The sequence below is a fragment of the Branchiostoma lanceolatum genome, chromosome 15, assembly GCF_035083965.1.
Source record: "Branchiostoma lanceolatum isolate klBraLanc5 chromosome 15, klBraLanc5.hap2, whole genome shotgun sequence".
In the NCBI taxonomy this organism is placed as follows: Eukaryota; Metazoa; Chordata; class Leptocardii; order Amphioxiformes; family Branchiostomatidae; genus Branchiostoma; species Branchiostoma lanceolatum.
Window position 1 is genome coordinate 7,893,276 of NC_089736.1, and position 12,542 is coordinate 7,905,817.

Consider the following 12,542-nt stretch of genomic DNA (forward strand, 5'->3'; position numbering starts at 1 on the left):
GATTCACATCCAGTTATAATTTGCTTGGCAAAGGATGTGACAGATTTTTTTCATAAACGGTAGAAATGCTGCCTTGAAATCAAGCCAATCTTTGTAGCATCACTACACATAACGCTATTCCCTTATTAGTAGTTTTCTTTTAAGTATGGATAAAAAGTATGTTAGTGTTACCAAAACGATATGGGTGGAACCTTGCTGATTTAAAGGATGCCAGTGCTGTACACTTTGTGAAGGCTTGGACTAGGAATTCCTTTCTGATGTCATTTTGCAGTTACCAGAAGGCAACCTGACTGCAGTGCACAGTGTGACTACAGGTGCCGAGGTCCGATGCCACAAGACTGCTGCCACAAGCAGTGCGCTGTCGGCTGCACCGGCCCACTGGCTACCGACTGTCTGGTAGGATCCTTACATCCAGGCTATTAGCTAGCAGGGTGTCAGTGTGTCTTCTGGACGCCCTTCACTAAGAAATCAAATAAATTAGTCGCCTCCTTTTGCAGGGGACGCCCACAGGACGCATTGTAGTTAATTACATACACAGGTACATGCGTTCCCCCCCACACACTGCCGCTGTTTTTTTTCCTCATACTAGACAATGGGACAGCATGTGAATTGATTGACATGGAAAGACATACTACATGGAAGTGTGACGAACTTAAGAAGGCTCAGGACTGACTGAAATCTTGTTGGTTAATGCTTTATATTGCGTACGAAAAATAACTTCACGAATCCTGCCATTTTCTTTTAGGCCTGTCGCCACTTCAACAATTCAGGCAAGTGTGAGGAGTACTGCCCCCCTCCCACCATCTACGATAGTGACAAGTTCCAGACCGTCCCCAACCCTGATGCCAAGTACACCTACGGATCCATGTGTGTGGACGAGTGTCCAAGTGAGTGTCAACCTTTCTTTACTCCACCTCTTGGCTTTTTATGGGGGTGGAGATGGGTTCGTTTGTACCATCAGTGATTTGCCCTAAATTCTGAGAAAAGCAGCAGCTACATATTATGTTTAAGTCGGCAGGCTGGCTGTGAAGTGAAAAATGAAGTTACTTTACAAAATCGTGCTGTGGCCGCCGCCCTAACTAGCTGTCTGCCAGACATGACTGAAGATCAATTTTCCCCAGATTGCCATTAATGAGGGCATCAATCAGACGTGCTCAGAGCCCTGCTGAATACAAAACTCAGCGTGTAGGTACCGGTCATTCTGACATGTACAGTTCTTTGAACCTAGGTTTGGTATTGTTTAGAAAGTCATTAGATACTTAGATCATAAGATTTGCACCAGTATATAATACAGTATATATATATGATGAACATAGCGAAAATGCCAGGTAAAATTTGGTGCAATTTGGCACAACTCAGTAAGATAGTCCCACTTAACCTTTAGCACTCTGAAGTAGCCGTTTGGCACCAAATTCCCTATTGGTTACAGAGTTAGGCAGCAGGGGAAGGTTAAGATTGCACAAGAATCCTTGACATGTACATTCTCAGAGGAGTTCCTATTTTGATTAGTGCTGTTGCCCTAGTTCTGTTCCTCTACTTCACTTGATTAGTTCTTTCCCTGGTGGGCTGAAAAATCTATAACAGGCAGACGAACAACTTGTAATTCCCAGAGGAAAGTCAGGAAGCCATATTACATGGGTTGGTACTTAGCGCCCTGACTGGACTCATCATTGCTGTGATTCCATATCATCCCCTTATTACCCCCATGAAATATGGAGGACTGGTATTTTATGTTGTTGGTCGGTCTGTGGGTGTTTTTTTTGTTGTTTTTCCGGATACATGTATTTGTGGTCAGCGAAATTCAAGAACCTGTGGATGGATTGTTATGATAATGATATTTGGTACAATATGTAGGTAGATCTTGGGAAGATGAAGGTCAAGGTTGATTATGGGTCCTCTGGTGTTTGACCTTGGTACTGCAGCAGAACGTTTGTGCCTCCTTTTCCCAGTGTAAGAATTTTTCCTCTGAGTCTGACAATGTCAGTTCAGCTACATGTTGTAAAAAGGGCATTTCTGTGAAATTGATATGGTTAGAGCAATAAAGTTTCTCTGGAGAGAGATAAGGCCATGACTTTTATGCATCCTGATTGTGACATCCTAATATATTTCCTTTCATATCACCTCATGTACCTGCTGGAAAACAGATGATAAACATCACTTAGCAACTGTTACCAAGGTTACCAAGCTTACATTATTGTTAACACATTACAGCACACTTGCTTCGGGAAGGGGGAAACTGTGTGAAGACCTGCCAGCCAACAAAGACTGACAACGGACAGCGAGTTTGCGAGGACTGTGTTGGAGCCTGCCCCAAGAGTAAGACGTTATCATTGTCAATCATAACTGTACATCATACTTGTCAATTATATGAAGACACTTTTGTCTTAAATGCTTTCATATTGAAAATGTTGGCACAATGGAAAAGGGGAATTCCAAACTTAACCTGAAGAGTGTTAAGCTGTCTTTGGTTTTCGTAATCTTCAAACATACTGTTACAATATCCAGCGTTTTTTGGATAGAAAGGATGGGACATTATAGTCGATGTAGTTGTTATGTTTCATCCATGTTGTTGACCAACCTGGACAGTCTATATTTACAGATTTTGATTATTTTGCTTCTTCTGTATGTGTACTTTCTTTTCCATACTCCTACCAGTCATTGTCATTGTTATTGTTTTTACTTTGTATTATTAGTCTGGAGCCGGATAAACATTGTATTATCATAGTCTAACATGAGAATGCATGTCCCCGTGGCGCAAGCGGTAAAGCAACCCCGCTACTCAAATTCCGTGGATCCTAGGGCCCGTGTTCTATCCTAGGGATCGACCTGAGCTCGGACATGTTGTAAGGGATTGCATTCGTCATTTCGGATGGTGACATAAAGCCGGCGGCCCAGTGTTTTTTTAGGGAGCTTTGGGCGTAAGCCTCAAGCGTCAAACCTCTGCACGTAAAAGAACCCAACACACTTATCGAGAAGAGTAGGGGTGATCCGGTGTGCTTGGCCAAAAACGCGAGGCGTGGCGAAGCCGCATTGCACTACCATTAGCTACTTGACAAGCATCATGCTTCACCTCAATCGAGGATGACTGCTTTACTTACTTACTAACATGAGAACAAACTTTTTGTAACCACAGAATGCACAGGATTCAGCAAGAACCAGTACTCTGATTACATGACGATAAACGAGAAAATCCTTAAAAACTTTACCAACTGCACCATCATAGAGGGGAGCTTGGTCATCACAAAGCAGGCATTTGACGGGTAAGTGAATAGAACATTTCACATTTCTATGTTTATCTTCACGGAAGGGAGACACATCGTTTTAGCTCCCTTTCAACTCAGTCGCTCGTAAAGATCTGAATAACAAATCGAGATATTGCAGTCTCCGAATACATAAATGTGCGTTTACATTAAATTTGTGCCAAATTTCAACTCCTTTCATACAAAAATGAACCTGCTATGATACTAATGGCATTACTTTTTGACTTCCCCTCGTATGTATTCCCTTTTTCTTGATTAATATATATCATAATTGTTATGTGGTATTTGTGATATTTTAAACAGCTAAGAATTCTTTGCTCTTTGTTATGATTTTAACGTGTTGTGATGTCCTGACAACAGTTCAGCACATTGTCTGCTACAGTTGGACATCTTCCTTTTTTTGTACAAAATAGATGAACCGTTGATATTTCCCTGTTCATTGTAGGGACCCCTGGGCAGGTTTCAATGCCATGTCACCGTCAGAGCTGAGTGTGTTCAGTACAGTAGAGGAAATAACAGGCTACCTGCAGATAGAAGGACAACACGATGACTTTACGGACATTTCCATGTTCCGCAACCTGAAGATCATTCAGGGAAGGGAGCTCTACAAGTAAGGAACTTTCTGTCAATGTCGAAATGAAAAACCTACTTCTCAGTTTAGCAGTAGGCCACAACAGATGATTTAATTCACTTGACACAGAAGTGAAAATGTTAGTACATGTACAGTGTATAATGTTGTACATGGTTGAAATAACTGAAGGGCTAGCCTACTCAAAAACCTACAAGTGTTTAGGATTTCTTGTCATCCCCCTGTACATTTTTCGTTGATAAAAGCTATCTGCTATGTGCTCCCCTGAAAAAACATGTAACAGATCTGTTTGTGTTTTCGTGTATTGAGCATTTGGTTCATAAGAGTTTGTGTTGCATGACTCTTGCAGTAGACTGAAAACGAGTGTGCATTTGTATCAAGATATACATGAAAATGGATTTTCATCATTTTAGGGATTAGGAGATAGACCTGCAGCTAAGAAATAAGACAATTCTGAAGAAAGTGAGGTATTTTTCAACTGTAAATTTGAAATAAGACCTACATGCAGCAGTGCCCCCTGTTGACTATACCTGAAAATGCAGGCAAGATGAGCTGTTGGCTTGGTGGGGGTTCCACATCAAAAATTTATGCTATTTTCTAGTTGTACAAGTATAAGACAGTGCAGAATTGAAAAGGATCAGACTGTGCAAGTAATAACTTGTGACTATATGCATATTGCAAGCAAAGGACTACCGAAAAAGATATGATGGCCATTCACTAATCTTGAATGCATTTGTATCTGGGACAGAGAAATAAGGGCATTTTATGCACTGTAACAGCTTGCTTTGTGTCTCATGATGACACATAGCCATCCTTGACAGAGGTTCAGCAGTAACAAAATCATTCCACTTCAAAAAGAAACTGTATCACAGAGTCTTATAAAACAAAACCCCTCATAGCAAAGACTTGTCAATCAGTCTACAGTTTAAATTCTTGAACAGCACCACATGCTGAATACAAGAGTGGTGCATGTTGCAAAAGGCTTTCATCCTTCATTTATCATTAACATTGTTAGCTCTTTGTGGTGATAACAGATGTGCGCATAATCTAACATTGTTATTTTTTGCTTTTATTTGGAATGTGGTGCACTTACTTAACACAACGCAGAGATCTAAGATTCTGTCAGCATTAAAGTGCTTATGTCACCAGTCACCAAAATGCAACATTTCCCGATTGCATTCAGACATAACAGTATTATTCATTGAACAAAGATGTTTGTATAAAATATACACCCTTCTGATATTATTGAAGCTGGAATCTTACAAATCATACTTCCAGTTCTTCATTCTAACACCAGGTTATCAAGTTAATTTCCGCCTGTGACGTCATAGTAAACACGGCAGAAAGACAAACAATAGAAAAACTTGCAATTGTAGGTGCTTTACGATGATTATGCACTGTTTGTGCATTTTCGTGAGTTTAGGTATCAGCTTCCGAATCGGTTGCCATGTTTACTGCTACTGTATGTCATTGGCAGGAATTACTAAGTAACTTGATTACCTGATGGCAGAAATCAAGAACTGGAATTATAATTTGTAAGATTCAATGTTCAATAACACCAGAAGGATGTATATTTTGTACAAACATCTGTGTTCATTGAATAATACTTATGATGGTTGTTTGTAATCAGGAATTGCATTTTTGTGTCATTGGTGACATAATCAATTTAAAGGCCTAAAGAAATTATTTTTGCCATCATGGCCAGTCCACACCCAGTATGGCAAAGAAAAGAGATGATCTCTCATTTCCAAATTATTGCTGTGTTGAATTCTTAGATCACTGCAGAAGCTTGGGTTCATCTTGCAAAAGCATTTCTGTTAATGTATGTGTTTATCATACCGCTGGTGTTTTTTTCTTCCTCCCTTCTGTTCATTTGCACACCCTCAGGGATCCATATGTTAACAGGTGACACCGAGTGGTTTGCAGTGTGCACTAGCTCCTCTTTCCTTGTTCTTCTCTTCAAAACAAACGTTGGGTTCATACATGTTAAACTTTTCCATCCTGGAAAAAGAACATGATAATGTGAGAGAGAAAAGAACGGTTAAGGTCTGAAAAGAATCACAGGAAAATTCAAGACTGAACACATTGCCATGGGTTCAAAACCTTGTATCTTTTAGAAATTATCTATTTGATAAATAGTCAGTCTAAAACAGTTCCTGCAAATCTGTAATATGCAATGAAATGTAGAATTATGCCTTAAGTGTACATAAAATCATAATGATTATGTATTATATCCAAAATTGCAACCATTATCAAATTGTACTGCAAACTGCACTGTAAGTCTAAAATATAAAAGATGTCCCGAGGTACATTGTAAAACACAATAGATTAGACATGTACGGACCCTGAGACTTGCATGTAAATCTTTAAACCAATCTTGTGATAAATACTGAAACAGAGTCTGCAGAAACCAGGCTTGGGCATTTAACATTCCCACTAAGCTCTTCCTCTCCTACTGACTTCTACATTTCTGCTCACTGCTTTTGCAGCTTGTACTAATTCCCTACCATCCCCTCCGTCCTGCATGCAACATTTCAATCCATCCATTTACAAACAATCGTTCAAATTTCATTCCAGGTCTCTCACTGGAACTAGGTAGCGAAAAGTCCCTCTACCCTTGACGAGCACCTAGCTAAGTAAAGGTGTACTGTGCTCGTGACGTGTCGTGATAGTGATTGTTTCATTTTTGTTTTGACTTCATAGCCTTGATGTGGTCATTGTCATATAATATAATTTCAAAGGTGTAGTCCAGCTTCGCACAAGATAAAAGAGTATATAGCAGTTTATAATGTAGCAACATATAGCTTGGTGTTTTTCCTTGCTAGACTGTTGTTGTTAAAGAAAAGTTTACACATGGATGCCTCGGTTGTTGCATGTGCTTTTTTGCACATACTTCCAGCACCATTTTTATGATTTACTTTCATTTTTCTCATTTGCACCTTTTTGCTTTGTAGAAACTCACCAATGTACAGGAAAAAAGTAAAAGCACCCAAATGATCACACATATCTAGTCCATATTGGAACAAGCTAAAACTACCGCCCTTGTGTCCATGTAAAACTATAACAGTAGTTACTCAGTAGAAAGATAGCCAGATTATTGCTGTCACTAAAGGAATGACAGTACCAGGAAATTTAAAATGTGAAGCATTTTTAATGAATTCAAACTCATCGTTTAACTCAAGTTGTGCTGGACAGGTTACTTTAAAATTTACCTCTTTGAAGAATCAACAACATCAATTGGACATTTTTTCTATAAGATTTCAAGGATAACTATGTTATGAAAAAGGGACTTCTGTGCAATAATGACGACATTTCCATTTTGTCGTTTGAAAAAAAAGACGTCCTTTGGATGAAACGAAACATGTCTTGAACCCTGTAAGAGGAACGCTTATCTAATTTGAATTATTTTTGACAGTCAATACTCTCTGGTCATCTACCAAACGTCGCTGGAAAGCCTGGGCCTGACGTCGCTGCAGCAAGTGAACAACGGGAAGATCAACATCCGGAAGAACAAGAAGTTGTGCTACAACGTGGATGATGCTGTCTGGAGCCGCATCCTAAAAAACCCTGCAACACAGCAGAGGCAGATCAACGAGAACAAAAACAAAACCCAGTGTGGTAAGTCACAGACTACATGTATATGTTTAGTACGCTGATGAAGGTTAGACATCCAGGTAATAAGATACGCAAGGTAAGAGTTTATTACTCAAGCAACTGAATTGATTTATGAATTGGTCAGACGTCTCAGGTAGCATTGACTGCCTTTCGCCAGTCACAGACAAAAGGAAGTCTATGCTACCTGAAACGTCTGTTTCCTAAATCTATCCAGTTACTTGAGTAAATGGAACCTTGCGTATATGTCTTGTTTGTACATGTATGTATTGCAATTACCCCCACTTCATCTCTTATTGGTTAACAATGATTTTGATTGACAGCTGGAATGGGCCTATTGGTCTGGGCATACTCTGGTGATATCTTGACATAATTCTTTATAACATGTAGTTTTATGTAGACAAATAGTGGTGGACAACCTCAAGCCAACTGTACACAATCACGCCACATCTCAGAAAAGACGCTGTAGCCGCATAGATCCCATTTAGAACTTAATTTGAGCCAATGTCGTTTTATGTAGAGTAACATTCACACATTTTTGTTTATTTCCTTTTCAGTTGCTGAAGGGAGGACCTGCTCCGCCCAGTGCAACTCTGACGGCTGTTGGGGGTTCGAAGCCAGTCAGTGCATCAAGTGTGCCAACTTTGAGCTGGACGGAACATGTGTGGAAAGCTGTGAGGCAACCACGCATTACTCCGACAACAAGCAGTGTCGCCCCTGCGACCCGCAGTGTGACGGCATGTGCAATGGCCCGGTATGCCTTTTTTTTCTTTTTCTTTTTAACGAACTCGCTCAGTGCAAGGCCATAGGGGGCCACTCATCTAAGCACTGAACTAATTCTTACTTTAGCAGCATCTCTTCACCCTAGGTCAGAAATATCAATGCTCGAGACAAGTATTGACTTCACTGACCCATTAGGAGAAGCAGGGGTTACGAAGGCTGCTCGGGAAATTCCCTACCCCATTTAGGCCGGAATGTCTTGTCTCTGACTTTTTTTTTCATACATCTTTATTGATGATAACTTTCTTGTCATTTGCATTTTGTGTGAAACTCTTGTGTGCATTTTCCACACAGGGTTCTGACAATTGTACCCAGTGTCTGAATGTAAAGGATGGTCCCTTCTGCAAGGAAATGTGCCCGCCCATGAAGTACCCGGACATAGACAACAAGTGCCAGCCGTGTCACGAGAACTGTGTAGCCCCTGATGACAGCAGGTAAGACCGATGCATGGATAGTCTCAACATTTCAAATATTTGAGTCCAATTTGTGACCAGTATTAGAGGGTTTTATTGTACTGTATCTGTATACAGTGTATTCATGTATGTCTATGTACATGTATGTATTTCTAAGGAAAGCTACATTTGTATGCAAAGGAAATTACAACTCTGTATAGTTACCCAGTATATATAACTGTCCTTCAGCATAGCATATCAGCTTGATATGCCATAAATTGGAGTTATGCTTCTTATTACTCAAGTTGAAACAGATATCTTTTTTCGACTATCAATATGTCCTGTACATTGTATATACATGTTGATAGTATGGTGACTGTTTTGTGATTTCAAGAGCTTTTAAATCTGTACACTTAAGGATGCAAGTATAGGATAGAAAATGCCCCAAAGAACTCCTTTGGAAAATGTTTTCATCAAACGTGAGGTGCCAAAGAAGTGTCAACATTTGCTACCGGATTTCTTCTAATAAAGGATGCATGCTATTGTTTGTTTTGCAGCCCAGACAGCCCGAGATGTGCCGGCCCAAAGAACATTGTCAGTAAGGACGGCTGTAACGCTTGCAAGAAGGCCAGACTCGCCAAGAGCTACGAAGTGGTGAGAACAATATCTTTCCAACCTCCTTTCTCTGTTTAAGTCAAATCTAGTACAAGACCAAGTTTTAGATTATTTTTTGAATGGTTCTTGGTAGAAAATGTGCTAGATACACAATGTAGTGGCACATCGGTGCACCGAATCCGTAGTGTGTTTTTTGGCACTGTTTTAGACAGATCAGCCGAAGAGGCTCGGTGGGCGTCACTCCACCGCCAAGGAAGGTGCCTTTCCCAAGGGCACAACATCGGGGCATGGTAAGCATCGAACCCGGGACCTATTGGTTCTGAGTCCAACGCTCTAACCATTGCGTCACATGTACAAGGCTGTTGACAGGATGTTTAAGAGATTTTTCACCATAATTAATAGGATTTTCGTAACTACATTACAAGATGTGTTTTGTTTTTGTCTCCCAAGCTTGAATGTCTCCCCGAGGACCAACAGTGCTTACCTGATGAGTTTGAGACCTCAGGAAAACAAAGCAGATTCAGCATAGAGAATATTGAACAGGTAAAGCTCCTTTAACTTCATTGTACAGTGTATACATGTACTACATGTATGTCTTTATTCCTAAGGAAAGGTACAATTTTAAGCAAAGGATAAAATGTTTGGAAAGCAGGAAAACTGAGTCTTTGGTGAAAGTTTTAAACTTTTGGGCAGCCTAATTCCACTAAGGTACATAATTCCGCGACCCTAAAAAGATATGCCCAAACAGATCCCCAACCCAACGTCCCCCATATAATGCACTCCTGTATGTCTAAACTGTGCATACCTGGGAGGTGCTGCACTAGAGATCTCTCAAAGAGGCGGATTTATGTAACCTGGCAGTTTAATGTTAATGGGGGTTACTTGATAAGAAAGTCACTAGAGATCTCTCGAACCCGCTGTTTTTCAAAGTGGCGGATTTATGTAACTTGGCGGATTAATGTTAATGGAGGTTACTTGATAAGAAAGTCACTAGAGATCTCTCGAACCCGCTGTTTTTCAAAGTGGCGGATTTATGTAACCTGGCGGATTAATGTTGATGGAGGTTACTTGATGATAAGAAACTCTTTTTTTTGCAGGTGTGTTACCCGTGTCATGAGCAGTGTGACGGCTGCACAGAGGCCAGCCCCAGCGCGTGCAAACGCTGCAGACACTTCCAAAAGAACATCGAGAACTACTTTAGATGCATACCAAGCTGCTATCAGACGGATTACAACATCTCCAACATCTGCTACCCGTGCCCTGAAGGCTGCAGAGAAGGATGCTCCTACAGGAACAGCAAGGCCTACTGCACCCACTGTGTCCACTACAAGGTCTACATCAACAAGTTGGCCGATGACGTATGTGTCTTTCTTATTCTTACAATGATATGATTAGTATGTAATGATTATGAAAAAAGAAGAATCATTATTCTATTAGTTTTATATGGTTTGTGTCCGTTAGCTCATTTTCTTTTAGTTGTATGATATATTGTTACAGTATTGTATTGCTTCAGTAACTGTACTACAGAAATGTTTCAACTGCAAAAACCTTCCTTTCTACTGTTAGGTTAAGTCCCCACGGAAATTGATGAATCTACAGTGTGCCATTGAAGGTTAGTAATGGTTGATTTCCCCATGCTTGTACAGTATGAATGCACCCGTGAATGCCCGCGGGAGAAGCCATACCACGTGTCGGAGGGCGAGGACAAGGTTTGCGTGAAGAATTGCACGGATAACACCTTCCCTGACGTGACCTCGGCAAACCAGTGCAAGGACTGCCACAGCGAGTGCGTGGACGGGTGTGTGGACGACACCAGGAGTGGCTGTTACAGCTGCAGGCGTGTCAAGTACGGAGATGAGTGTCTAGAGGAATGTCCGCAGAGGACCGAGGAAAAGGACGGCATCTGTGAACCCATCAACGACTTCTTCATCGGAAGCCTCTCGTAATTATTTCTACTTTTACTGATATAGCTAATCCTACAACGACCTTGTGAGTGTTTTTTGAATGCTTTCTTTTTCTTGATTTTCTGAATGATGCATGAAAACAAAAGCTCTCTCTCTATAATGTATATTACGTGTGTGTTTTTTTGTGTGTGTATAATTATGTGTATTACAAAAATCCCAAGTCACATAAATTGGAGTACAGTACTTGTACATGTGCTAGGGTGTTGAGGGAAGGATGCTTATTCAATGAACATGACACTTTTATGCACATTGACCAACAACGTACGTGTAGTTAAAGGCTTGAGTTGACTAGAATTTCAAAGTTTTCAGTTTTTGTTTCTAAGGTTTAGAAGACCAGTAGTAGACATGGTATACTGGTATACACAATCTGTAAGGGTAGCTGTAATGATGTTGTTCTGCTCACTGTTTTTCAGTGCCCCTGCGAGTAAAGGCCTCCTGGCGGGTATTATCTTTGCCGTGGTGATTCTGCTGCTGGTGATCATTCTCGTGTACACCGTGTACCAGCGCCGCCAGCGCAACCGCCGCCGACAAACATGGAGGAAAGTCAAGGAACTGGGCATCGAAGTGGTGAGAAGATTTATAGAAAGAAACCTCACCTTAGACCTTAGATCCTTCCGCAACTTAGTTATATAGGTCGACTTAGTGAACTGGTTTTCTCCAGAGGTTGCTGTTATGTGCGGCTACTGCATTTCCTCCAAATCCAAGTTTCTCGATATCATTTTGTATTGTTCATCGGGGAGTGACTAAAGAGGAGGAGAAATTTGTATCAAACGAGATAGATCCTGTAATTTACTCACTCATTTGTCCCTGAAAATCTCTCATTGGAAGAGAGTTAGAAGTTGTTCTACATTTTTGTAAATAGCCACTCATAATTACCCGTTGTATTTCATTTCATCGATGTACATGTTTTCAATTTGTTGTTCTTTGTCCTTCAGCCTGTCAGTGACCTTGAGAACAACCCATATGGACATGAACTTCAACCTTTGACCCCCACTGGAGCGGTTCCTAACCAGGCTTACCTGCGGATTATCAAGGAGACGGAGCTGAAAAGGGGCATGGTGCTGGGGTCAGGTGCCTTCGGAACTGTGTACAAGGTCAGTACTGCATTGATAGTGTTACTGTAAATACAGAAATGTTCGTGATGGTTTTATGTTTGCGTTTTTTGCTGTATGTGACCTCTGTACCGCGAGCTTAAAACCGACGCAAAAAGCGGTTCCATTGTGCGTCTGTAGTGATACTATTGTTTCAAACGCAAACTCAAAACCCCTTCCGCGAAATTAAATCCCGTGAACATTTCTGCATTTACAGTTACTGTAGTATGTAGAAGTAG

The 12,542-nt window shown here is 40.8% G+C and overlaps 1 protein-coding gene across 6 annotated transcripts in view; it reads left to right on the top strand.

Annotated features, from left to right (window-relative positions):
* Positions 1-12,542, top strand: part of LOC136420368 (epidermal growth factor receptor-like) — a 97,556-nt gene that overhangs the window by 70,195 nt on the left and 14,819 nt on the right. For all 6 annotated transcript variants that reach the window (XR_010753191.1, XM_066407234.1, XM_066407238.1 and 3 more), the window contains exons 6-19: positions 272-396; positions 746-887; positions 2,212-2,316; positions 3,134-3,260; positions 3,706-3,870; positions 7,265-7,467; positions 8,019-8,215; positions 8,536-8,675; positions 9,191-9,287; positions 9,699-9,791; positions 10,346-10,606; positions 10,895-11,190; positions 11,626-11,779; positions 12,148-12,306. Coding sequence is in view for 5 of the 6 variants with exons in the window: in XM_066407234.1 (XP_066263331.1) it covers positions 272-396; positions 746-887; positions 2,212-2,316; positions 3,134-3,260; positions 3,706-3,870; positions 7,265-7,467; positions 8,019-8,215; positions 8,536-8,675; positions 9,191-9,287; positions 9,699-9,791; positions 10,346-10,606; positions 10,895-11,190; positions 11,626-11,779; positions 12,148-12,306 (2,264 nt within the window). In the remaining variant the exon portion in view is untranslated. The remainder of the gene's footprint in view (positions 1-271; positions 397-745; positions 888-2,211; positions 2,317-3,133; positions 3,261-3,705; positions 3,871-7,264; positions 7,468-8,018; positions 8,216-8,535; positions 8,676-9,190; positions 9,288-9,698; positions 9,792-10,345; positions 10,607-10,894; positions 11,191-11,625; positions 11,780-12,147; positions 12,307-12,542) is intronic.